This window comes from Chroicocephalus ridibundus, chromosome 2 (genome assembly GCF_963924245.1).
Source record: "Chroicocephalus ridibundus chromosome 2, bChrRid1.1, whole genome shotgun sequence".
In the NCBI taxonomy this organism is placed as follows: domain Eukaryota; kingdom Metazoa; phylum Chordata; class Aves; order Charadriiformes; family Laridae; genus Chroicocephalus; species Chroicocephalus ridibundus.
The window spans coordinates 32,002,249-32,030,109 of record NC_086285.1 but is presented as its reverse complement, the minus strand read 5'-3'; the positions used below and the strand labels follow the sequence as shown (position 1 = coordinate 32,030,109).

General features: G+C 36.5%; 1 protein-coding gene across 8 annotated transcripts in view; it reads left to right on the top strand.

Moving 5' to 3' along the window:
• DGKB (diacylglycerol kinase beta) overlaps window positions 1–27,861 on the top strand; it is a 379,831-nt gene that overhangs the window by 60,666 nt on the left and 291,304 nt on the right. For all 8 annotated transcript variants that reach the window (XM_063324934.1, XM_063324933.1, XM_063324935.1 and 5 more), the window contains exon 3: window positions 23,830–23,906. In XM_063324934.1, the coding sequence (XP_063181004.1) occupies window positions 23,830–23,906 (77 nt within the window). The remainder of the gene's footprint in view (window positions 1–23,829; window positions 23,907–27,861) is intronic.

Genomic DNA, 27,861 nt, shown 5'->3' with positions numbered 1-27,861 from the left:
CATACCGCTAGAAAAGGCTGTTATTAATACAAACCCGTCATTTGAGCACAGAGGGGCACTGGCCATGCTTGCTGCGTGATGAATAGGACACTTGTCCCGTCATCAAGAGCACCTGGTGGCCTCCCTAGACGATGCTAATTTACTTGCCACCATCTTGCACATCTGCTTCATCTGGGAGAATGGGAGGGGGGAAGGTGATCACAGCACCCGGAGAAGATTGTTACGTTTACTCAGTCTCACTGAGCAGCGAAACAAAACAGGTCAATACAATACAGATATTAAATTGGTTGTGTGGAGACTGGACAGTTTTGACATTTTTAGGATAATCATATTATTTTCTAGATTATGCTACTAAGTTTCCAGTGTTTTCACTGAAGCCATAGTGGCTTTTTAGGTATCCAGGAAAGATCAAGTTAGTAAAAGCTCTAGCACTGCCAATAGTATCAGGGCTTCTGTTAACTCTTAGACATGGAGGTAGATCCATGGTTCTTAAATAATATAGTCAGGATCCCAAATGCTGGGCCTTTGTTGCCATATAAGACAATTATAAGTCTTTCGGGGAAAAGTCAATGACTGTGCATTTCCATTTTCAAGGATATCATTGCGAAAAGCAAACCTAAAGAATTCTTACAAAGACCAAACCAGAAACCCTAGTTCTCAAGTTTCTGTGGCTGTGGGATTCGTGGTGTGCAGTGGCTGGCAGTGATACCTCCTATCTTAGAACCCTGAAAGGCAAATGGTGTCATCTCACCTTGATTTCTGTTTTCTATGACAAAAATAATGATTTCTTTCTAGAATCTAATCTGCACAGATTTCAACTGCCAGTCATTAATGCCTCGTGCTGCAGCATCAGCTGTTACTGGCATTAAACACATATTGTGGTTATTACAAATCTGACATATGGTCATAAAATTACTGAATGTTTATTTATACACCGTAAAATATATAAACATTGATTATGCCTTTGTTACATTTCCTGTCTTTCTATGTATCTTCCATATTTCTTTTTCTTTATTGTTTGGTTGTTTCTATGGCCATTTACATGTAAACAGTGAGAAGCTTTGGTTTCTTTAGAGTTCTTCTGTTTCTATTGCTTATTCCCTATTATAAAGATTTGGGGGATAATTCAATTGGTTGCTGTGGAAATGAGCCTGATGTCACAAACAGAGAATTACAGTTCACCAAGCCTTGAAGAAACAAAACGAAGGGAAAATGGACTAATTAGGGACCCATGTGACTGTGGCAGAATCTCAGCTCTCATTAAAAGCATGTATTTTTAGTCCTCGTGTTTCTATAGAAGAGCTTGAAAGTGTAATTCAAATGATGACAATCCATGACTCATCAGAGAAACTGAAAAAAATAGCTCTGCGAGAAAGGATGATCCCTCTTTGCTGTTACGGGATATGAACTCAAAGAACCAGTAGTTCGTGGTGAGTCCCCTCAGCCCAGCAGAGCTTCACATGCGTGAAGAGAGAAGGGGAAAACTTCTTGTCCAACTCATCCACTGAAAAAATAGTCTCGTCTGTTAGGGTTACTGTTTATGCTGTTCTGCCTCTTCTGGATTTCTGAAGAAAGGAGAGCCAAACCTGCCTGCCTTGTTGCTCTTGAGAACAGGAGATAGGTTGCTCTTCAACCACCTATTGGTGGTTCAAATGGAGAATCAGAAGCCTCTGTGTAAGAAAGAGTGGGTTTAGGGCTGCCTGGTGGTGACAGAAGGCCTCTGTCCCTGTGCGGTTGGGTGGGGCTGAAGAGCCCCGGATTACATTCCTCTCTGTTGTTTTCTGCCAATAAAAAGAAGCAAAAATTTTAAATGTGCTTATAATTACGTATGTTTTCATTGTTTTTTCAAGCACTAAAAATATATTGCTTTTTGTGTGGCTTTGGAAGATTTTTAGTGGGTGTTATGGAGTGTCACTGCATGGTTTTGTTGGCTGCGTTGCAAAATGTAATGGCTTTTTGAGGACATTACTGATTGCTGGATTTGTTTTTGGAACTGTCAGATTTTGTGTGTTTTATAATCTATAATTTTATTAAACCCAGTATGGAATATTGAGAAAAGAACTTGTGATTAAATTCCAATATAGTGTTTTCTTGCATAGTTTCTGAAAATATAAAATCTTGATTTTATTTTCAACATAAAAGGTTATAAATAATTTGCCTTTTGAGACTCTCAAATTAATTGCAGCAGTAGTGACAGTTAGTGATAATGAATTTGTTTTGAAGAATGTGTTTCTCAGAATTAACTGGCCAAGTAATAGGTGTTTTCATTCACGAAGGCATACCGAACAGCTTCGCACTGCTTCGTTAACTGTTGTTTGTTTGTTATTGGCATGGGGATTTTTTTTGTTTGTTTGGGGTGTTTTGTTTTTTTTTTTTGCTTTATTTTGGTTTTTAAATTCACTACAGAGATGGGACAGAATCTAGCAACCTTACCTGCATCAGAATAGATTAATTAAAGACCCTGGCAGTCATTATTGACATCACTGTTTTGGAAGAAAGCATAGGCTTTAAGCACATTGTATAAGAGCCTATACATTGTAGAGGTTGAAATGAATGGAAGGAAACACAGTGAAAATTTTAGACAGTTATGAGAGGAGTATGGGAAGACAGTTTATATACTAAGTATGTGTCTGAGTGCTTTCTTGAACAGAGGCGCTTCAGTACTGGATAGGCTGTAAGAGTTTGAGAAATTACTGAAATGATAGTAGAGCTGATGAAAGCAGATTGAAGAGATGCAAAGAAAAAGGATGGCAAGATAAGTATATTTCTCTAGTTTCGAACTACGGTTACAAATGGATGGTAACTGTACCATTTTAGCAGCATGAATACAGGAGATAAAGAGTTCCTGGTATGAAAAAGGTGAAAGTCCTGAAAGGGAAAAAATACAAAAATAATTGAAAATTAAGCCATGGGAAAAGAGAATTAAACAAAAGGCTTCAAATAAAGTTGGAGCCTACCAATTTTGGGGAGATAAAAATTCATGGGTCCATGCTATTTTCACAACTCATAGGTAATGCATTGAGCGACTTAAGGAAAGTGAGAGAAGAACAGACCTCAAAAAGAGATGATTAGGACAAATTCAAACTAGGCTTTTAAAGAGTCAGAACAGACGACAGGAGCCAAAACAGAAGTCAGTACATAAAGGCTGATTTTTTGGAAATTCTTAGTTGACATTTGGGTGCTTGGTCATAAAAAATAATTTAAAGAAAAAAATGATGAAAAACAAATGGTGAGACTGAGAGGAATCACTTGGGGCAGAAGGAAAAGAATTCAAGTAGAACATTAGTGGTTAGCCAAATTTTATCTTGTAACAATGATTTAAATTACTCAAAGATAAATATTCCGTCTTCTGCAGAGAGTCCTGTAGAAGTTTTTCTATAAATACTTTATTATTAAAATCTGTGAAAACGTGCAGAAGTGCTATGATTTTTTTTTTATGCTAAAGCTTGGGTACTTATTTTGCTAATTTTGGCTGAGGGTGAATCCAAATAAGTACTCAAACTGGAATTTGAAATAAGCCACTTGCATTTCCTTTGGTGGTGCTCTTATTCTAGAATAAATCAGAAATTATTATTCGTTCAGAATTATTTTAGTAGATAAGCTGTTATTTAATTAGGAATTAGCTAATAGTTAAAGGAATACTGACCCATTTCATACTGCTTTTTTTTTTGGTTTTAAGTATACAACCATATTTTTGTATTTTGCTTGAGACACAATGAATCTTCTCACGTTGCTTGTCAAGTCCAAGCTCACTATTTCGTCTATGGTCTAACGTGATATCTCCAAAGAGGAACGTGATATCTCCAAATAACATATGGCACCATGATATAATTTTAAATTATTAGTGCTTTAAGAGGCTTCTGGGAGTTTAAGGGATCCACAGAAAGAATGACAAAACATAATGAACTTGTCCCAAATGGTACAAAAGCACATTCTGAAGTATTTCCCAGTGTAACTATGTGTTTAAATTAAAACATGCACTGAAGTTTTTCTGGATTAGGTTTCAAGAGGCAAGTGCCATAGTAGCGCTTCCTTCTAATAGCGTTCTAGGGATGTAATGTCTAACTGTGTAGGAGGACTACTAAACTGCTCTTCAAATTTCAAACTCTCCAAAACAGACTCTTAAGGTAAATACTTTGCAACTTTGTGTACACATTGGAGCTTAAAGTTATCCAATCTGATATTTTTAAAAATCACATGAATAAGTTTAAATTTAATGGTTTTCCTGCCATTAACGGCTTCCAGAAGAACCTGAGTTTCTTTTTTTCCCCCTCTTTTTTTCCATCCCCGTTTTGTTATCTAGCCACAAAACCTGTGTAGCATCTTTAGCTAACACCGCCCCCTTCTCTTCCACCCCCCCAAACAGAACAAAACAAAAACTCCCAAACAAATCCAGTCATCTCTACAGCTTAGCATCCTGTCCCTGGGAGGCATGCATCTGAAAAAGTTTTGTAAGGGTTCCAGGCTCAAATATGTTAATCTTTATTCAGGGTCTGACTTGACATAAATAGCAATACCAAATTTTGCATAATTATGCACAATGGGTTATAATCACATCTCCATTTAATTATTTTAGTGGCAACTAGCAATATGGCCTCTGTACTACAGAAAGTCTTTGGCTTGAAACTGAGTCAGACCTCATTGAGTGTTGTGTTGCTTCTAGTGAATAAAGCTGCATAAACTGCTCTAAATAACTTGGGTTAATGAATAAGGACCATATCATGTTGCTGCATTTTATGTTAAACTTGCCAGCTTTGACTGAAAGATGCTATTTAAGGTAAGGAATTATGTAATATTATTGGGTGGGGATGCCCACCTGAGATGTATGTACAGAAGGTTGTTCTGTCCCGTGCAGAAATAATTTGTCATGTCCTGTTTTTCCCCTTCAGGAGTCATGTAGTAGCAACCAGGGATACACAAAAGCTCTGTTCATACGGATTTGCTGTTCATCCTGCCAGTGATAGAGAAGTTATGTTCACCTGCTGCTGGCTGCTACACAAATTGCAGTGCCCAGGGGTAGTATCTGTAGTGTTCTGAGGTGGTGATTAAGGCACACTGTTAGGGTTTTAATTGTGATTAGTCCTGTATATAACAGCAGGTGAATTTTTGTAAGTGTTCCTCTTACTCAGACTGCTAACCTATCACTATGGACTTGTCTGTAATAGCATTCCAGTGCTTTTAGGCCAAGCTTCTTACAGACCACATACCTATACCTCTATCTTTCAAAAATAAGCAGTGGTAATAAGAAAAAACATAGACCCACAGTTCTCAACTAGTTTTGACTTAGAAGAGTTGATAATCTGCTTTGTTTTACAGATTGTGAAGCATCCCCGGGGATTTGATTTCTGCATTATTTTACTAAATCCGTGTGTTTATCTGCTCAGTTTTTTCCATAAGTGCTGTCTCAGTGCCCTATTCTGTTTTGAGAAGTGGATTCTACCACATTTTCTTTCTCCTTTTGTGAAAGAGATGAAAATGTTTCCCATTTCTCCCACCTGTTTAGTTATTACAAATCAGTAATTGTTGTTGCGTTAAAATAAAACAGATGGAAGAAACAGGAAACATTTTAATCCCTTTCACAAAAGGGAAAGGAGAACAAAGTCCTTTATCATAGCGGATTTTTATTATTTTCATTATGCATTTTTTTCTTAATCAGTTTTTAGTGTTAATAATTGTGCAGAATATCAGTGTTGTCCTAATCTTTCATGGAACAACACTTCACCAGGTGGCGCTCCTACTTTTACTGGTACTGGCTTTCAATTTAGTGTAAGTAAATAATAGTCTTCCATATAATTCTGAAAAAAATATTTTCTTTGCATACATATTCTAGAGTTGTGGGTTTTTTTCTCCCCCACTATACATATTTAGTCTTAGATAAAAGTCTAGTAGCTTATGCTGCATAACTTCAGTGATCAATGGAGCTTTCTAAAAATGGGTATCCAGCCCTTGCCAAATGACTTTCAGCAGATGATAGCTTTGGAGTTTGCTATCAGAGCAGAGATTTTTCAAACCGTAACACTAATAGTCATTTTAGGGGAATGTAGAATGTTCTGCTCTCTTCCCATTTGCAGGTCTGGAAATTTAAATAGTGTCTTAAATCTTCTAAGCATTTTTTAGCAGCCTGCTTTTGGAGTTTTGAAAAAACTGAGAAAATTAATCTTAAATCTTCCTGACTCATAAAAATTAAATTTTGTTTTAAGAATGTTAAGTTGTACAGGGTATGCATCACTGTTCTCTACAAAATTAATTCATTATCAGTATTTCTTCTGCAAAGACCATAATTTTATCACGCTTTCCTCTACTTTTAGTCATAGTCAGAATGTTGTTGATTTTTAAAATTACATGAATCCTTTGCCTTAAAAAATGGTGCAGATCAAGTACAAACATGAAGAGAGTGAACAAAGAGGCAGATAAAAACTGATTTTCATTAGATAGTTATGTTGATTAAAAGATTGCAAGTATATAGCCATCAGGAATAAAAGATAAGTAGATTGGAGGCACAGGTGAAAAAAGCAATAGCAATGAAGAAGATTGGAGAAATTTTGGGTAAAATAAATTAAAAATAAAGGCAAAGAGGAAAGAAAGCTTAATGGGAAGCAAGGTAGTATGCTTGAAATGATCAAGGGTTTATATGAGGGTTGGAATAGAGAGAGAAGCTACAGAACCGGAAAGAAGGTAAGGCAAGGTGAGAATAAAAAAAGTATACAGTTTTATTCTGATGGCGGAATTTGTTCATTTTGTTCTCAGAAAGGTAAGAAGTAATACTTCATAAAAAATGTATTTGTTTTTCTGTATTCAATTTATCTACTGAATTGCATGCAAGCTTTTAAACAACTTGAATTATAGCTGTTCTCTTTAAAATTGGACACAAGTCAATTCATGATCTGTTTAAATTGCTCAGTGCCTTCACAGGACACACAGCAGGCTGAATGGGAAGCCTTCACTCTGATTTCCCAGCTTTTATGTGGTTACAATTAACTCCATATGATGCACGTTGTTGTATTCGTGATTAAGGTTTCCAGGGAATGACTTGAATTCTGATAGCAGGGAAATGGTGTATTTTCTGTGTGCAGTGCAAGTCCAGCACCAGCAGCCATGTTGCTTTGTGAGCTTTTGAGAAGCTCCGGCTGTCTGCAGGCTCTCCTCCTCCTTATTCGGGCTCTTGGCAGCAGTTAGCAACTGTCCCCCCTACCCCTTTCAGACAGGTGTTCCCATTTTTACCCTTTCCATGCCAGGATTCACATCCTCCCCCCTTCGTCTTTCCACTATCCTCTTGCAGCAGTGCCGTGTCCAGTCCCAAACAGAGCTCTCCACCTCTGCTGAAGGCCGTCCTTACCACCCTGGTTGGTGAGGGAATGAACGTGCGCGGGTGAAATGGAGAACCTGCATAGAACCAAAAGGGGCTCTGTGTGTGTACCCATGTCATGGACGCTGGCTTGGATCTTCTTACAAAAATAAAGGGCTGCCATGTTTGGGGATTTCCCAAAGAAGCGACATGCTTGTGCTGTACTTTTTCAGGGTAGTGTAAAGATTCCTGAGCTAGAAATGAGCAGTAAGGTGGTGCAGCAGCACAGCTGGAGTCTGTGGAGCATGGATTCATGGCCTCTGGTAGGGTACAGGCCAAAGACCTTTATTGCAACAATTTGACAGGTTTTATAGCTTTACGCACTCGCCTCGGGCAAGTTGTGTCCTGCTGATAGGTTGAAGGTCAACTGCCACGTGCTTCTCTATTTCTTCCGGTTGGTTTCTGCTGTCTGTTCACAAGGAGCAACAACTTCATTCTCACGTCCTGTTTCTTGCCGATTCTTACTTGTTTTTCTGTTCTCTCAAGCCCTCTCTCAAGGACGCAGCTTTATCTCATCAAGGTCGAACAGACCTATGCTGCTTTCTATTCCCACAGAGTCTATTTTCAGTTTATTTCAGGAGCTCTAGAATTCCTCCAGTGCCTGATTCAAGCTGATCGGAGTATCTTTACGTAATAGTGCCATTTTGTAGGCACAAAGAACAATAAATTATTTTGAAAGAAAACATTGTAGTGTTCCTTTTGAAACATTTGGATGCTTACAGAATTAAATATTTCAATATTTTACTTGGGGGGGGGCGGGGCGGGGGGTAAAGTGAAATCCGATTGTCAAAGAATATGAATATTGGGTTTATTGAAATATGTTACCTGCTGAAGGATTTGGCTTTCTCTCTAACAAAGGAAATTTCTACTAAAAATTTTATCAGATTATTTTGATGGGACAAAAGCAAATAGCTTGCACGGTCTTATATTAAATGTAACATTTAAATATAAATAAAATCATTAAAGAGAGATTTCTGTATTGCCTTAGGATTTTGATTTGGGTGATCTGATTTCTGAAGGCAGCTTCAAAAATTTCAACCTTTGCTTTTTTGTATAAAATAAGTTATCCTCCTGTCTAGCCATTTTATTTGTATTCATATCCATATCTTATCTTGGGTGTTGGTTTGTGTTTTTTTTTTTTCAGATTTAGAGTTTGTTAGAAGAGACAGAAAAGAACTGTAAATTGTAGATTCTTTATTTCTGTGTGACTTGTATGAATATATTCTCTGGTTTGCTATCTGTGAGTGACACTAAGCTTGAGCTACTCTGACAAAGGTCTGGCATATTTCTTAATGGTGCAGAGGATTGTGCGTCACTACTTTCAGGAGACTGAGTCTTTATTATATGACTTATCTTGAAGCCATGATCTCATATATATTGAAAGCTAGTAAGTCATTTATTCTCTGTCACTTTTTTTTAATGCACAGTCTGAGATAAGCTTTATTTTACTAAGCACACACAATGTTAGAAAAGCATTAGAACAAAACCAAGTAATTGCTCTGTGAGAAACTTGAGCATGAATGTGTCTACAGTTTTCTTATATGCCTAATCAGAGACCCCATCCAAGCTTAAAAATTTACCTTTTAAGAGAATTTACGTCGTAAGAGAATGAACAAGAACATATGGGGCTGGGGCCGAAGGAGGAGTGGAACAGCCCAGCTTGGATCATCCTAAAAGCCAAATAAAAATGACATATGCTATATTTATTGTTAATTGTCTTTGTTAGGGAAGCATGTTACCTGCTAAATAGCATTTGGTAAATTCTGGTTTTACAGTTGTTTTATGTTTTTCTGATACAGTGGTATTTGAAACCTATGATAGGCTCTAATAAAGCATGGTACCATTGCTTAAGGAAAGCCATACTCCTCAGCTTATCCGTGTACACATTAGGGTTTATCTTTCCGTGAGATGAAATGTCTTAGATCTTTTCATGAGGTATTGTCTACTTGCTGCATGCCTGGCTGGCTCCAGGACTTCCAACGTCTTTTTTCAAGAACAGATTCCTTAGGATAAAATATTATAGAGCACAGTTTTTACAACAGACATATTCAAATGTTTTGTTTTTTTCAATTCTGAAACAGGGTATAACACAGGAAAGGAAGAGCCCAGCTCGTAAAGCAAGGGAAAAGTCTAAAACTTGTCTTTTGCATCCTTTGACGAAGTTCTGAAGTCTAGTTTTGTTTTTCTCTTCTTTGCACTCACTGATGTCTTGCACTGAATCAACCAACTTTCTTTTTCCTCATTTTTTCCTGAACCAAGGCAAGCTATGCCTAATAAGCCTGCTCTCCACAAGCAGTTGAGCCAAAAAGTTCGCAGGTGGTTTGCTCTTCCATTTACTGGGAATGTAACTCCATTGGAATTGGAAGGTAACTCCCTCTCATCTAGTCAGTTCCCCAGGTTTTTAAGTGAATTTCTTTCCGATCATCCTCTTGCCTCTTTTTCTTTGCTTAAATCAAACTATTTTATCAACATATTACTACATTTAAATGCTTTTAATAACCAGACTTATGGAACATTCAGAGTGTTCAGCTGCAAGTTAATGATGGATACAAAAATTTGGGGAAAGTTAAGGTTCTGCTTGCAGCTATAATTTCCTATTTCTGAGTGCTCGAATACTAAGTTGTAATGTGATGGGTGTTTTTTCCTCATATAGAGAACATTTGATGGAATGTCTTTATTCTGAAAAGGAAGCCATCCTTTTAGATCATCAGAAAGTTAAGGTCTCTGGAAACTTGGAAAATTATGAGATCGTGCTTTTAGATTCTTTAAGGTCTTTCTGAGTGATAACAGCATTTCTGAAAGCTTTTTCTCTTTAGGCTATGTTAGTTACAACTCGGGGAAAAAAGGTACGAAGGAGCACAAGAAGAGAAAGGTGGAAGAAGGGAAGAAGATTATAAGAATCAACTTTTCTTTCCTCTTCTGTTTTGTCTTGCTATTTTTGAAGTCTCATCTGCCTCTTCCTACCTTTCCTTCTCCCCATATTTTCTCCATCTTTTCTTGTTTCTTTCATCCTTTCTGGTGGTTAACTCTTCATCATTCTTTCCTTCTCATGTCTTTTCTGCTTGTTTTTGCTCTGTCAGATCATCTTTGCTGAAATTATCTTGATCTTAGATGCTCTGGACAGTATCATTGTTAATCTTCCCAATTTAACAATGTAAAATTAAATAAACAAACCTGTCCTGTGTGAGCGTACTGAGGTAGAAGTGGATGGATTGGGAAGGGATATAAATTTGAATCCTGGGACCTGGGTGTGTTGTTAGTTCATTACTGTTATGTTGCCTTTTGTCCTTGGCAACATTAACTTGATGAATGCCAGTGTTATGTTACTGGTGTTTTGCTATTAGGTTAGATAATGTTGTTATAATACCTGTATTTTAGGGCTACGTGTTCATAAATAATTTCAATAAGCTTATGTTAAATTTATATTAAGCTTACAATAAACAGACATTTATCTTTTTCTTCTGAGTATACATTGAGTTCTGTTTAGTGTCATATCTTTGTAGTTTGAAGCATAGGTGGCAGAAATGATGTTTCAGTAAATTGATTTGTTTATCTCCTTCCTAATTTTTTTTTCCTTAAGCTGTAATGTTATGGATTGGCAAGGTAAATGATTCTTGATCCAAAGATTATTGACTGTTGGCAGGATTTGTGGCAGGGATGATTTAAGGAAAGACCTAACCAAAGATGGGGAACTCATTTGTGATTTAGAAACAGATTTTAGTGAGGAAATTTTTGGGGAACTTGTCATAAATTGCTAAAAGATGTTCTGATCATAATGACAGGTAAATGACAAAATTACTTTATAAAAGTTAGTGATTTAATCAGTATTGTACTTATAGTAACTGTCCATAGTGGGTGCTAACCTGTAATGGTCCTTTACATGGAGTAAATTGGTAAAGTATATATTCTTTAAGATCTTTTGATATGTATTGTGCCATTTTATAATAGACCTAGCATAGGGCTGTGTGTTTCTATAGAGGAGAAAGATACTGAAAGTTGGATGATATAAATAAGTGGAAGTAAAATTAACCCAGGGTATGCTCAAATTACAGTAAAATTGTGATTATGACTTGCACAGTTTTAAGGGAACTGGCTTAATTTAGCTACTTTTGATACCTCAAGAGTAAATTTTTGACACAGAGGAAGTCAGTATACATTTTAAATCTGTGAAATTGAGGTCTGTGCTGATGCAACTGTACTATTATCTCTATGCCCAATCATTTGAGTATGCATAAAGGAGCCACAGTTGCAATTCTTGACTTCAAAGTAGACAAAACCTTCCCTTGGTACAGACATTTTCAATATATTTGGTAATGACCTGTAGGATGAAGAAAAAAAAGCTTTCCAGTTCTTTTAGAAAGATCTACTTAGACTTCGCTAATGTGAGAAAGCCAAATTATTAATACATGTGGAAATTAGACAGTGGGAATGTATTCTTATGAAACACCCTGTTGTTTGTCCGTCGTCATAAAAGTTTTTCAGTCATTATTTTTAAGGCCTTATTCTGAAAAATTCAAAGGAGGAAAAAGACTTGATTTGCCTTACACTGTCATTTGAAATGTAAAATGATGATATTCTACTAACCTTAATATAGGATTTTTTGAGAACTGGAAAAGGTAACAAAGGAAAATGCTGGTACTGGCGTGTTGGGTATGCCTCTAGTAAAGTCTCTAAGCTAGGGTGTTTAGCCTCTAAGCTAGGTTTAAGGGTGTTTATAGCAGCAGTTACTACTGTAAATAGAATCTGCTGTACTTTGTTGTTAAGGGAAAGACAGACATTGCCGTGTTTTATTTTAAAGATTACCACCCTACTAGGCCATGGTAAAAGTCCTGAAATCTTGCATTCATCATTATAGCAAACTCCATAGCTTTCTATTTTCAGTGGATTTTTTAAGATGTGAGCATGATATAGTATTCAAAACAAAGACAATAGAAATATCTTGAATAAAATATTTTTTTATAATGATAAAATTTGACTTGGGTCAGGGACTGATTCCTCCCCTGGTCCAAACTGTTGGTTAAATAGCCAAATAAATTGCATAGATCACTAATTGGTGGTTAAAAATATCCCCTTGTGAATGTTAGAAATACATTTAAGATGATTCACTGTCTTGGAAATATTAGGAATAAACCTCAAGTTAATACAGCTTAACTCTGAAAGTTTTGTACTTATTTAACAAGCTCTTTATCTTATTTGTCATAGTTCTTGGTATTTCTTATAGGTAAGAAGCACTCTTACTATGTACATATTCAAAATTGATAGAATTTTGTTTTACCCGTCACTCAGTTAAGTTATATGCATGTGTAATATAAGCTGCATTTTTCCCAGTTTATTTGATAGGGTTTTTGGTTTGTTGGGTGGTAGGTTTCTTTCATGATGTCATCGTGTATATCTTTTTTCTGTACATTCAGTGACTAAACTTTTTAGTAACTATTAGTCACTTGGCTTCCATCCTTTTCACATGATGCCTTCATAATTACATCTTTGATCATTCATTCTAGTATATGTATCCAACAGTCCATCGTCAGTGTTTTAAGGCAAAAATCAGTCTAGATCTGTAGCACTTCTCATTTCTTTCTCAAGACAATTCACTTTGAACAAAGGTCTGTCTTCCCTATGATTCAGATTTGCTGACAGCAATCCATTTTGCATTTTCCTAAATTAAAACATGGTGATTCTTTCCAAGGCAAGGAGGTAAGCTTATAGAGCCGGACAGACAAGTTTTAAAACACAGATACCTGTGTACAGATTACACAAAACCTGTTAATTGGTGGTAGCACACAAAAGAGCAAACATCTATCCTGGGGAATAACATTGGAGAAAAATGAAGTAGTGGGAAATATAAATGAAGAACAGATTGATGGGATAAAACCATGGAAGCCTGATTATAGGATAATTTTAGGATGAAAGATGTTTCTGAGGAACTAGAGTAAAGATGGCTGAGAATTTATGTATTCTTTTACGTTTGTTTTATTAGTTGAATAAGGAATTCCAGAAAGTGATAACAGAGAAAGAAATAAAGCTTAAGAGAGCAAATGGGCTTTGGCTTCTAAGCCTGTAGAGGGCAACTAACCCAAGTGTATTAAACTACTTAAATTACATAGTTAAGCAGATATTGTTTAGGATGATTAGAGAGCTACATAAACTTGCTTAAGGGAGCTACTTTTCTTAATAACGTTATTACCTTGCCATGTAAGTTTCCATGAAAATGCAATCTTCTTTGGAATGTCCCTCTCCAAGGACTGGGTTTTTTTTTAACGTTAAAATGTCATTGGATAAAGTCACAAATAGTCCTGGTAGTAGGGTTTTATCAATGGAGTATATTATAAGGTTTATTCTTGGTTGCTGTCTACTTAGAGTCCTGGAATGAATAAAGAAAGATCCTATTCCAGCTTTGATACTAAATTGGGAAGGTGAAAAATTAAATCCCTTTGAACTAAGGCAGATTGAGAATTCAGATCTAATGTATTTGTAGTAAAAGGGGAAAGATTTGAGATGCATCAAGTAATGATCAATAAAACACAGCTCTCCAGGAGTGTAAACTTATTTTACGAGCTTTCCTTTCCTCGATGTCCGTGTATAGTACTTCTCTCCTGTACTCTCAAATATTGTCTGTTAGTCTCTGTACTCTCAAGTATTGTCTGTTATGGTCAATATTGTCCTTAAAGTCTCTTTAAGAAATTAATGTGATAAAGCAGTTAATTAATAAGAGAAAGTACTTAATTCTGACAAAATAAAGACTTGATATAACAATGCTGGAAAAGACTGTTTAACTGTACTGAAATTGGATGCAGTGCTGGATTAGATGGAAACAGAATTTTTTAAATTTTGAACTCCACAGCTGGAAGATTTATTTATACTTTAAACATACTTGTTTCTCAGAGCAATGAACATGAACGGAATAGATTTGCAATGGCAATTGTTAAGATAAATGAGCATATTTTAACCTTAGTTAATGTGTGAAGGTATAATATAATTACTGAGTTGCTTTGCTTTAGTAATGGAAATAGGAAAACTCTAAATCTTTTAAATATACAATTAGAACAGACTTGTAGCCTCTTCTCAGTCCTTTATTTCATTAAACTTCAAGTTCCTGGGCATTAGGAGAAAACATTATCCCAAAAGTTAGATCTTGAACTGGAATTGAGAGGTTTGATTTTTCCTGTTCAGTCTGTAGCCTTTTTTCTTCGAGTTTTATTTTTTTTTTAATTCTATTATTTAGCAGTATGCTTTTTCAGTGACCTTATAAGGTAGCTGAATGTGTAAATACCACAGTGGAAAAGCAATCTCTGCATCAGACCATGCCTTTGTAACTAAGCAGTGGCTAGAAGGCTGTGACTCCTAGGCAGATGTCTGCTTAGCAGCTCATTCCTATGGACAACACAGCTGTTATTTTTTCAGTGACTAACTTTAAACTTTCTACGGTATTAATGTTTCCACAGGCTCAACACCTGTAATACTATAGGTGCTCAAAGATTGTATCCAAAATGGAATTGTGGCAAGATTCTCAGCAGAAATGGTGCAAAATTTGAGCTGCTGTTGCAGTGTCAACACTTTCAACACACACAAACTTAAAAACCCTCTACAGAGGAAAATACAAATTGGAGAAGGTTTACATATGCAATAATGATTTTTTTTTTCAATCAAGAATATTGAGTCATGAACCTTCAGGCAATCTCTTATTATGTAAATTGGAGCACAATTTGAACAAACGTGGAATATCATGTAATGCCTCAAGCAGCCAAATCTGTTTATGCTGTCCAAAGATGTATAGAATGTAGAGGAGACTACTTCTCTTTCCCTTCCCCAGGCTGTGTATAGCCACCTCAAGCTAATTTTTACTGAGACTTGGTAGGTTAGATCAGGTAATATCTTATTGATTGCAAAAATTGATCTAAATTCACCAAGTTGAACATATGTGTGTATGTACATGTATATATAAATGAAAATGCAAGGCAATACTCTTGGCAACATTGTATGTATGTACACAGTGTATACATACCTACATCAAGTGGGATCTCCACATCCAAATCGAGTCAGACAACAGAGAATTTTGGGCATGCTAAAGTAACAGTACACCATAACAGTACCACAATGTTTGACAGAGTTTTTGATAGTTTTGATTGACACTAAATGTTAAAAAACTTTTGATAGAGTTGTCAAGGCTTGTTTCTCTGAGTCCCAAGGGAGAACAGGCTCTAGTGAACACTTTTTCAGCTCTTCACTACTATACCAAGCATGTCATCATGAAGAACAAAAGTTTAGGAATCAACCATTAAATCTTCCTGCTTCAGAAAGAGTACAAAACCATTTCAAGAATTGTTTGTGCTTTGTGGAAGAATGGAAGAATGAGATGAAGCTTTGAAATTATGTGTTGCAATTAAACAGGGGGTTTAAGGCAGACTGCTCAGAAAGAAATGAGGGGAGACAGGAAGACAAAGAAACTGCAACAAAAACAAGCAACTAAGCCCCAACTGCACAGGGCAACTATACCACCTGAGGAGGTTCCCCCAAACTCTATAAAATACAGGCAAGCAATCAAAAGAAGCCTTGATACCTTGGTAAAATGTGTTGCCGGTTTTGACTCACCCTCATAGGGAACAGGTGAAATGTGTTAGCTTAAACTACTGCACAGTTCCCCTTTGCACAGTTATTATATTTCATACGATGTGGGATAATTTAAGCGGTATTGTAAATTCAAACCCACAAGTTTTTACAGCTTTGTATGCCTTAGTATTGTGTAACCCCTTTGGCAATTTTATATTTGGGGTATTTTTGGAAATATGAGAAACTTGTGTACCACGTTTCAGTAAGTATATGTTGAAGGAATAGACAGGGTAGCTAAAGTTTGCTAATAGAAAAAAGATCAGGCATAAGAATAATGCGTTAGGTAGAAATAAAGTATCTTAGGGTTATCTGTAGAGGCTTGAAAAAGTCACATGGTAATACTTTCATAGTTTTAGCAATTTTTTATATTATTTATTTTGTGGACTTACATTAAATAATAATAGGTATCTATTTCCATGTTAGTTGGGATGTTTCAAAATATTTCTAATTTCTTATAGAGGGTATGCAAAATATGAGCAATTCTGTGCCATTTTTACTTCACTTCTTTGACCTACTTGCTTCTATAATAACTGCAGAAATTAGTGTCTTTTTTTATAGACCTGTGTTTAAGTACATAGGTATGTAAGAATATATTGTATGTTCGTATTTTCTATTCAATAATTTTTGAAGCCATAATTAAAGATAGGTAATGAGTTCAAAGTATACATAGTAAAAATTATAAAGAATATTTTTGTGAAAAATAGAAACAAGCAAATTACTGTATTTTTTTATTGTAGATTTCAAAACCAGTACAAATATTCTCAAACTTATAAAGTTATTTCCCTATTTCCACTTACAATCAGAAATAATACATGCTAAATTTCAAACCAAACTGATTTGATCCCTTGCTGTTGAAAAGTTAGTTGCTTAGAGTTAGTGCGCGGCGTGAAATACGTTGTCAATAGTGTTACTTCCTTAATTTAATAGAGAATGGTTTCATCATCATTCTAGCTGGAAAGGTTATGAGCTGGCAGCCTGTATCAGATATTGTGACCAGCTATAAATAAGCAGGAAATGAGAAAAGGGAAAGAAGGAGCCACAAAGTTACTTGCTGAAGGTTTGTATTAGTTTTCAGGCTCAAGCGGGTGATGGGATCTGAGGGCTGGAGAGGTCTCTGGAGGCGTCTGCTCCTTTCCGGTCTCAGGGCAAGCTGTTTCTGAAGTGTGGCGTATCATCTACGTGCACAAATACTGCATTTTGAATCTGAGTATTAGAATGACTTGCAATATTGTGGTTTTTTCATCTCCTGAACTTAGGATGAGGGAACGCTGCCTTTGGGCCCTGAGGGCAATGCCAGGCCTGACTGTTCCTGCCCGGCTTCCCCCAGGGCTCCCAGACCCTGCCTATGGCCTGGGACCCCACGCCAGCCCCTGGGGGTTGCTGGCCCTGCCCTGGTAACAACGCAGCAGGGCTGGTCTCCAGCTCCCCAGGGCTGAGCCCACCCATGGGCCAACAGCCTAGGGCTTGTCCCATCCCCAGGAAGGTACCTGGCCTGGGGCTGCCCCTGGGGCTGCCCTGCTCCCAGTTGGGGCGGTGAGACAGGCCCTGGCTGCCAGCCCCTGCCGTGCCGCCTCGGGGGAGCCCCGGGGTCCCGGCCCCAGAGACCGCCCAGGCCTGGCAGCGCACTGACAACCTGAGCCTTTGTTCTCACAGCTGAGCTCTGGGGATCTTTTGAACTATTTTCAGCCTTAATTTTCTGAATGTGGGGAGATGAAGGAAACCAAAAGAAGCCAAGTGAGTTAGCTGTAGTCATTTTAAAATGTAAAAGATGACTAGCTCTTTTTCTTCTCAAAATGTTTTTAAGTACACACAGGAATTACCTGCAGTTCCTCTCAAATCCTGGGGTATGTTTTGTCCTTTACTTATTTCTTCCTTTCAGAGTTTGTCCCACTAGCAGACAAAAATTAAGCCTTCCCCTCCTCCTTCCCAAATCCCTGTTGTTTGCCATATACTTTCACTTGAACATCTGCTGCAGGGAGGTGGGATTTGGTAGATATTTTTTATTAATGTGGACTAAAGATGTGCTGGCATATGCAGTCAATATTGCTTTTTTTACAAAGAAGTCCTTGATTGTCTGTGTAAGTATCATTTAGTATGTAGCGATGGGTAAAATGGATCAGTCTTCCTCTTTGTGATGCTGGGCCCAGCAGGGAGGATGGGTAGAAGAGGCAGCTCCTGCTTTGGATGTCAGCAGGAAGAAGTTGTCCTCTGCAGCAGGACCTGCTCTTCCCACCTCCCTCACCTGCCTCTTCTGCCTCTTCCATTCCCTGTTGCAGAAGTCACTTGCCACTGTATTTATTTAGGCAGCATCAGCCAATTCTGCCTGTGTTTCTAGGAAGCTTTTTCCTAATTGTTTGTCACAGAATTCAATGGGAATGTGATTTGCTGGAGGGTGTAGCCACTCAAATTCTCCAGGTTAAGGAGCGTTACCCAAACCATTGGTAGGAACTAGTGAGGGGAGGTCTCCTTTAAACCACTGGACAGTGATTGCCTTCCCAGCCTGGTCACTCTTTTCAAGACCTCAATAGGTTTTAGATTCTAATTACAAGAAAACCAAAATTGAGCGTTTATCCTACTTTTAAATGTTTTAAATGTTTGTTTCTTTTGTGAAATTTGCATTGAAAGACCATAAGTCACAACCCAAAAGCTAGGCATGACCTAGAGGTTTAGGTTTTAAACCTAAAAAGAGGTTTACCAGTGAGCCTGCAGCCATATGTATGGGAAGGATAGGACATGTAAACTGCTACCTTCTACTAGTTCAGTGTCAACCATCAGGCACCTCTTACCAACACAGATATGCTGCAAGACTGAGTCATGCTAGGTAAACCATGTTTTTACTGGAACAACCTTTTTTGTTGGAAGGTGAACAGTTTTTACCCTTTTGTGCCCCATACAGGTTTCTTTGACATACTGGTATTTCTAGACCAGTAAAGCTTTAGATTAAGCATAGCTATAGCTTGAGCAAAAGAACTATCCAGTTCTCTGGATAACATAAACTGTGCAAAAGGAAAAAAAAAGCTATGTGTATACATTTATATATATACCCCCACTTTTTTTTATAGTTGCATCCACAAAAGAAAGAAAAGACCATAGAAGAACAAGAATCCATATAAAAATTGCAATGTCAACTGAGTGCTGGATTTTTTCCCATGCTTTTCACTGGCTTTGTATCAAGCAGGGCTTTTGAGTTTAAGCTAGGCTTTGTTGGCATGCAGAAAATTGTGTATTGAAGGCTGCACCTTTTTTTTTTTTTTTTTTTCCTCAATCATAATAAGATGTATAGAAAATCTCTCTGGAGCTTCTATGTATAAATTCTGAACTTGACCATGGTAGGAATTTGGATGCCTGTGATATTTTTCATATTGTATAAAGTTTACAATGGGAAATAGAGGTAGAAAGTGGTTATTACTCTACTTTTTAATGTAGGTGTTAAAATTAGTTACAGTCCAATAACTATGGAGGGTATTATGAATTTCTGTTGAGTCTGAAAAACATATCTGGATTTATAAGGGAATTACTCATAACCCAGACATTGTTTTCTAGTGCTTATTTCCCTTTAAATGGTAAAAGTTTTGTGTATATAGGATGTGATTTGTGCTGACTTCTAGATAAGTTTTTTTTATAAGTCTTTTTTTTTCTTTCAGAAAAAATCCTTTTAAAGGGTTTTTCTGGGAGGATGGGGAGAAAATGTACATAAAGTGTGGGATCTGAGCAAGCTTTCCTTCTGGTTTGTGTTTTCTGATTATGGGAGAAATGGTACACCAAATGCCAGTCCCAACTGAGTGCTCAGTCTTCTTCATCTAAAGTTGAGTCATTTAAAAAAACTAATCATAATTTTTAATGTGGGCTAAATCTTAAACAGTTTTGAAGTTATTATGTAAATTTGTCTTCAGTTATAAAAAGTATCTTTGTTAGGACTGAAAGAAAAATCAGACTCTCTAACACTTTTACTATTACATATGCAGGTTTCTTATTTCTAGTGTCATTATTTTAATTGTTTTGCCTTTATTCTGAAAGGCATTAGCCTGAAAGGCATTAGCCAACATTAGCCCAAGTCTCATCTATATATCTGTTGTTTTGGAGTCTTTATTTTAAAATAGAATTTCTGTGGCACTATGTGGAATACAGTTACTTTTCTTCCATGTGCTAGTAGCTTTTCAGTTAGCAGTCTTCCACACCACATTTGGCCTGTTTGTTCTACCCCAAACTCGGTGGAGCATGAGATGGGAAACCGCGTCTCACTTCATCCAAAGAAAGCTTCAATTCCTGGGCCACAGTTTCCCTTTTTCTCCTTCCACCCCCTTGGCTAAATGAACACTGCTGCATTCTATCCAAATTGCAACAAAAGACAGGTTGTATGATAAGAGTTTAAATCCGTGCAGGCAGAGGAGAGAATTGAAGGTCTTGTGTATTTTGAGTGAATGCCCAAAGCACTGGAGTAGTGGGTAATAAAAAAAACATTGAGAGAACAAAAAAAAGAGAGATGTTTCATGAAACAAACTATATTTAAACTATGTGGAATTCATACTGTGCGAGTGATAGCTTTGCATGTAAGATGGGATTTAAGCACTGCAGGGACAGGCTATGTGTTGTATCTGCACATATTTAGAAACTGTCTCTCAAGGAGAACTTGGAATACAGAGACTTAGACAAATAAGGGATTTGTCCTTCATTTAAAGAACAAATAAGTGTAAACCAATGGAACTTAAGACCATATTTGTATTTTAACATGAGTGGTGCTTATGAATTTACTGAGACCCCTCACAGAGCAGTAAGTTGCTAAGTTACGCATAACATCTGTACTAATAGGTAATGGTGAGAACACAGGTTCTGTTTGGATGCTTGTGTTTACACCACCATTTTCCAGTGAGTATGTAGATGATTTGGATCAGACTAAATAAACTGTAATGGAACCCATAGCATTGTTGTTATTTCCTGGTTAGGAAACTTAGGAAAAAAATTTAGAAAAACTTCCTAGTTACCTCTGTGTTTGTTTTCTGGAAATTTTTGTCTATTTTTGATGTTTTGCATGTACTTGACTTAATTTTTTTTTCTTTTAAAGTAGAATTGAGAACATTATATTAGAGTTTCTCATTTTTATTGGCATAGAGCTTTCCAAGACAATTCTTGTATTTCTCTTATATTTTTCACTTCTTTTTTAATGTGATCCCCAAATAAGAGTGAAACTTGAAAATTATCCTATTCTTCATATCACTTTAGGTCAACTTATTAAAAATGGAGCATGTTTCTAATACTAGTTTGCCTACTAGAGGCTGAGGAAGGAGACTTAATTTTTCTGAGGAATGTCAGCACTATTGAAGAGTATGCATGCAGAAGATTGTCAGTTGGCATTTGACTTAAAAATTGATATGTCATTTCAAACATTTTAAAGGATCTGTGTTCATGTTAGTTTGGATAGTTTGGATACTGTCACATGAAAAAATGATTGAATGACTGTGAACAAATGATTGCGAAAAATAGCTCTGCCTTGTCTGGGAAATGTATGTCATGGTGCTCATAATAAGTATAGCTCCTGTCCAGAATGTGGAAATCTCTTGAAAAGTTTTGCTGGGACAACCCAAGCAGAATTTACATCTGCAGGACCTTTTTCTTGATAGTTATTTCAAGCATGGAATTAACTACGTTTTTTGGATGTGACTGCTCTAAACTCATGCATGAAAAAGGTGAATAATTGTGTTGTTGCTGGAATAAAGAATATTTTCTATCTTAATGATACTCAACTAAGAACAGTATGAACAAAAGATTTAGTTTATTTGTAAAGGAACATAACAAAGCTTTTCGGTTTTAGTTACAGTTGCATAGGCATAATACTAATTTAAACATTAATAGAGTTTAGCTGGCAGTGGTCACTACTAGGAGACAACCTCTAGACACTGTTTTAAAACCACTAGAAAGTGGGCCACTTCTATTTTATTTATTTATTTATTATTTTATTTGGGTAATAAAAGGTGTGTGAAGAGACATCGCTGTCTTTCTATTTGATGTGTGTTTAACCTCTTTTCTCCAAAGTTCAGAAAATTCCTTTTTTAGAATGAGGATCAGTCACCTCTGTCATACATCTGCCCATCTCACACTGCTGCTTTCATATTTACTGACTTCATTGTCATAAGATGCAATGATTTTTATACACAACCTTATATATGACTACTGGAAAACATACTGAAATGATAGAGACGAAGTAAAAGAGAAATTTTTGTCAGTCATCAATTTGTGTACTTGTCCTAATCAGTAAACATCTAATACATCAATTTCTAATTACAATTATTAATAAAATTTATTTCTTAACATATTGATTTATTCTTTTTTATAGTTTTTTGTCTTTTTCACATAAAGTTGTAATTATTTGCTCTATTTCAAATGGCACAGCAATAAGACTGTAAATGGCTTTATCAAGTAAATATTTGCTGTGACTGCCCATGAGAGCAGCTAAACTCCATTACTTACAGTTGACAGTAATGCTGAAATACATCTGATTAGTGAAAATAAACTGTTTTATTGAGACCACACATAGTCTCAGGTGCTTTCATTTAAGAAAGATGACAAACATTGGGAAAAGCCATTCTTACTACAATCTAAACTGTGTATGGGTGTGTGTGTAAAAAAAACTCCTCCAGCACCTCTTAAAACTGAATTTTACTGGTGTGTCCTGTTCATAGCTGTTATGAACTGTTACAAAGCTATTTTTAAAATCCTTTTCTGCTACATTTTCTCCTTCCAGGTCACATAATTTACTAAATGTACTTGTTAGAGTCAGGTTTAAGGTGCTGAATTTCTTTAAGTTTTAAGAACTATTACAATACTATATTTTGTTGTTATAATTTAGAAAAAACAGTAAGATTAGGTCCTGTTTGTTATTTTAAGTGTCTAACTAAATGCTCATGTGATAGTCCTGTTCTTGGTGCACTCTTTGCTTCTCTCTGTTCCTTCCAGGTTTTGCTGTAGAAACAAACGTGCAGCCATTAAGTTTACCTGTTTTCTTCTGTAATGCATCTGCCACTCATTACTAGTTCATGATTTACTTCAGTGTTGTGACCATTATGCACATTTGACCATTATGCACTCAACTACTGCATTTTAAAGAAAAAAAAATTGAAATTAAGGTGGAAAAGATGGTTATGTGCATGATGTATTCTAAGTGAATGTGAGTTTAAGTGTTTTAAATAGTTGCTACTTATCGAAATAACTGTATTGTTATTCTGCGCATTAACAACTAAAAACAAATTGGAAAAGTTAGACCTATGTGGTTCTGAACTGCAGGGATTTTGCAGAATTCTCTTAGACAAAAGTTGTCCTCAAGTTACTGTAGCTGACAGTGGTTCGAATATCTGAGAGGTCTGCAAAAATTGAGGTTTTGATAGCAACATTTGTTTTCTACGATGTGACTACAGAAAAAAGATTATTTCTTTTTCTTCAAGTTGCCCCTTTATCTTGATATTGTCTGGCTCCTCTGACAGTTCCTTTACTCACTGGCAGCTCCGCCAGAGGAGATTTAGTAGCACTGTTAGGAATGACTGTGTTCTGTAGATGACTCGGGTTTCAAGGACAAGTGCCTCGAAGTAGTCCTTGCAAACAACTCCTTCAGAAATATGCTACTTAACAATGCTAAGCATTGGGTTAAAGAGTATTTTTTTTCTGAGCATTTTGTGTTTACTTGCTGATTTTTACAGTATTTGGTGAGAGGGTATAGTATGTTCTCATTTTTTTTGTGCCCACAGCTCTCATGCAGCTAGAGAAAATTACTAATGTGCATTAAGAAAAGCTATTAGCAATTTGGTTGTTGTTTCTTGTATTTCAGTCTGTATTATGTAAATCAGTTTTCTGTATTTTAATTTTCTCTCTCTTTATTCTTCATCCAGATTCCACGAAGAAAATTAAGGATGTCTTAGAAGAATTCCATGGCAGTGGTGTGTTAGCAAAATATAATCCTGAAGGGGTAATTCTTCTTCTTTCTTCAATGGTCAGAAATGGTGGGGAGAAATATTTACAAATGTTGTAGCAAATCTATGCATTTGAAATAAAAGGTTATTCATAAATCAGTTCTTTGGGGTATTTGAAACTCTTTGGAAAACAAAAATATGAATAATTTTAATAACTAAAAGTTTACAAACATCATATTAGATAGACCTGCTTAATAGTTTACATAAACCCCCATTTTCTTTTCTAAGATTTAAACAAAGAGACAGGAAAAAAATCTACTACCCTTATGGTAAGGTTAACATGCTTCCCAATTATTTTTAAAGATTGGAAATGTTAAGCATAATTTCAAAAGTTAGAAAAGTAAAATCTGTTCAGTTAAGATTTCTTTTTGAATTCTGTTTCTCCTGTGTTTTTTTCTGGTGGTGGGATCCCCATCACTAAAGGAGAAAATATTTTTTTCTGATATTATTGAACAAAGAGTTCAGCTGAAAAAAAAGCACGCGCGTGTGTGTGTATGTGTGATTACATTGTCACTGCAGATTCACTACTAGACTAAATATTATGGTTTGGCTGATGGAAAAAGCCAGATTGTTTTCTTTTGTTGTCCTCAATTGCAATTTGTATCTGCTTAGCACATCCTAATAGCGTGATTCAAAATGTAGCTAAATAGAAACCTGTTTCAGTAATGTTTCTAAAACTAATATTTCTAACTGTGCTGTGGAATTCAGAATAGAAAAATGTGCTAACCATTATGAAAATTACTTGATCTTACATTTCAGGATGTAAAAGACAAGAATTATTGTGAAGTAAAGTAGTTATAACTCATTAAGTATTGAAAAATTGTTTGACACTTTGAACTTTGCAAAGCATAATGTTGGTCATTTTAGTCAGTTTCTGAGGAAAATATTTCATAATTCAGTAAAATATTATAAGTTGATCTTGTCAATGGTTATTTTAAATCTCCATTATTTTAGTTAAATAGAATCCTAGATTATAAAAGGATGGGAATGCTGTGATCATCTAATTTATTCTCCAATGTAACACAGGCTGTAAGACTCCCTTAACTCTATGTATGTATATAAGTTTTTGATTTTTCTATAAATGTGTGAGCTGTTGATTTACAAACTCAGCGCTTGCTCTTTTTTTTGCTTTTAACTTCTGTAGTTTTCTTTGTGCTCTTAAACTGTATGTGATAAAATGCTCTTAATTTATTATTGTAATTTTTTCTTGAAATTCTGCACTCACTTTCAGTCATCATACAATGTTTTCAGTTTTGTGAAGTGTAACCTTTTAAAATACAACATAATTGTGCATTTTGTGCATATTTAAATATCACATTGCCATGTAGGTAACACATGATTGAATTACCAATGTTGCATAAAAAAATCAGTATTTAAAGTTGTGAGATTAGTTTCTTTTAATGAAATCATTCCTCCAATTTGGGGGTATGTGGAGGTTGAGTCATGGCAAAAAGTGATCAGTATGGGCCCCTGGGACAACTGCTCTGACTGAAGCCAGTGGCAGAATTTGTGCAAAGCTGGCATTAATAAACACAATTGGTTCTGAGCTGAGTCTGACTCTGTATGGCGTTTCCTAGAGTTCTTCATTTCACAGCAGTTTGTTTGCAGAATCCTACCAATGCACTGAAACATCCAGGGACTACAGAGCACCCAAGCCAGTGGGCAGGATGGGAGGATGGAAGGGGTGGAAGAAATGCAGGTCAGACACCCTGTGGTGGCTTCAGTGTCTTCAGCAGGGATCAAGCTATTCACTACTACTGGGTCAGTGTTAGACCCAAGCTAACCCTGACAGCTTTTGTACTTTGCTTCTTAGCACTTAGACTTCAGGGAGTCCAACGTAAGGAAAACACAGTTAGCAGTGAAGCTACTTGGGGTCTAGTAGGATTTATTAGCTCAAGTTCCGTGCAATAAGTTGCTGAACTGGAACCAAAGTGGCTGAAATTTCCTCTGCAGTTGAGTGAATATTCCAAGTCAGACAGAAATGCCTTTGCACAAGTGTGTCTATGTTTTTGGCATGTATTCAACCTGCTACGTGGATAAACTCTTTACAGAATGATTTGCAAGTTGATTGTGTCTGGTCGGATGAGGACTCCATGAGTTGGATGTACTATTTAAGTTAAGTAATTAATTATTATCTGTAAATGAGACGACAAAAATTGATTGATCCTGCTGAAATCAGTCATAATGCAGCTTTTTTAACTTCCACGTATTATAGACAGCACTTCCATTTTGTTGTTGTGTTTTGTACAGGGTGCCATCATGTTTCCATTTTAGCTCTTATTTCCTAGATCGTTATCTCATAAGTACTCCAAGTATTTTCCAAGTCTTGTCAATATTGTACCGAAAGGTGCCAGTTTTTTACGAATAAAAGCATAGAGCTATGGCAGATTCAGCAGTGTGATACATTCAGGTACTTAAGAAAAAGCCTTAAGAACTTCCTGTTTCAAGCTTCTCCCTGCTTAAAGGGTTCAGGAATTTATTCTACTCCATTGCTTCTATATTGAAGATTTTTATCACAAGCTGATTTAATAGGACGCAAACAGCAAAAGAAAAGCTACTGGTATTCAAAGCTTGTTATCTGAAGTCATCTGGTTTGTTTTTCCATTATCTTATATCTTGTTGAGTGAGTAGCTTTCGGGCTTGGTGGAAATGATGTATCTGATTATCAGAAGATATGCAGTATTGGGAGTTTATTTATGGAGCTTTTACTCTCTGCTTTCAATATAATAGAGATGACTAAAACTTCTACAAATGCTACTGAACCTCTGCCCTTCCACCTTCTTCTCTAAGTCAGTGTCAAATATGTAATTAAGAAAAGATTTTATACCTGATGTAAGACACAGACAGGTTAAGATCAGCCTTCTGGAAAGCTGTGGTTTCTAAATACTCTTTCCATCATATAAGATTTATTTAAATTAATTTCACTTCAGCCATTTCACTTCCAGAGGAGCACTGAATAGGCTAGCAAGAATTAGGAAAGCAGATGAAGCTAAAGACTGTATCTAAATGGGTAGTAAGTACACATCGTTGTGTGCTGGTAGTCCTAGTGTTGTCATCCTTTTTGAGGGATCTGTTGGAGTGCGCCATAATTTCTTGTTTACCTGCTTACCTGTTTACCATCTAGAGTTCCTAGGGTTAATCACTGAGTGAAGAGTGAGGGTGGAAGGTGTGTGGAGGGGTCTCAAGGAGTCAGGGGGCAGCTTGCATTTGCAGGGCAGTGCTCCAGAGTTCCACAGTTCAGAAGTGGGTAAAAAGAATAACTGTGCATATGCAGAAAGACCAGGAAAACAAAAATTTCCGGGAACATTATGACAATGAGTGCAGGACACAAGGCATGTTCTGTGTTCTGATCTGTCCAGACAGGTGAAGCCCCAGGTTTGACAGAGTGTTTGCAGTCAGGTTGCAATCATCTGCCTGCTCCCAAGGATTTTTGCATTTTTGGAAGTAGTGCAGATACTGCTAAGAAGCTTTCTCCAGGGTCCTTCTGATTTCCAGAGGTTTTAGGGTTTTTCTAACTTAACTCTGCGGACATATCAAAGATATGTCTGGTAACTCTAGTTTAGCAAAAGTCTGTTACAATCAGTGTAATTTATGCAGACAATACAATTGTATTTATAACTTTAAGGTAGTACCTGTTTCTGGGAAGTAGAGATAGCAGTTTGTGAATAAGGTAGAAAATCAATACAGCACCTTTATTAAAAGGAGTAAAAACTAAGCTAGAAACTAAAGCAGCATACAATGATGACTTGTGCGACAGTGCTTCCTAATGTCTATAGTCTCACAGAGTCATCTGGGTTGGAAAAGACTCCTAAGATCATTGAGACCAACTGTCAACCTAACACTGCCAAGTCCACCACTAACCATGTCCCTAAGTGCCACGTCTACCTGTCTTTTAAATACCTCCAGGGATGGTGACTCAACCACTTCCCTGGGCAGCCTGTTCCAATGCTT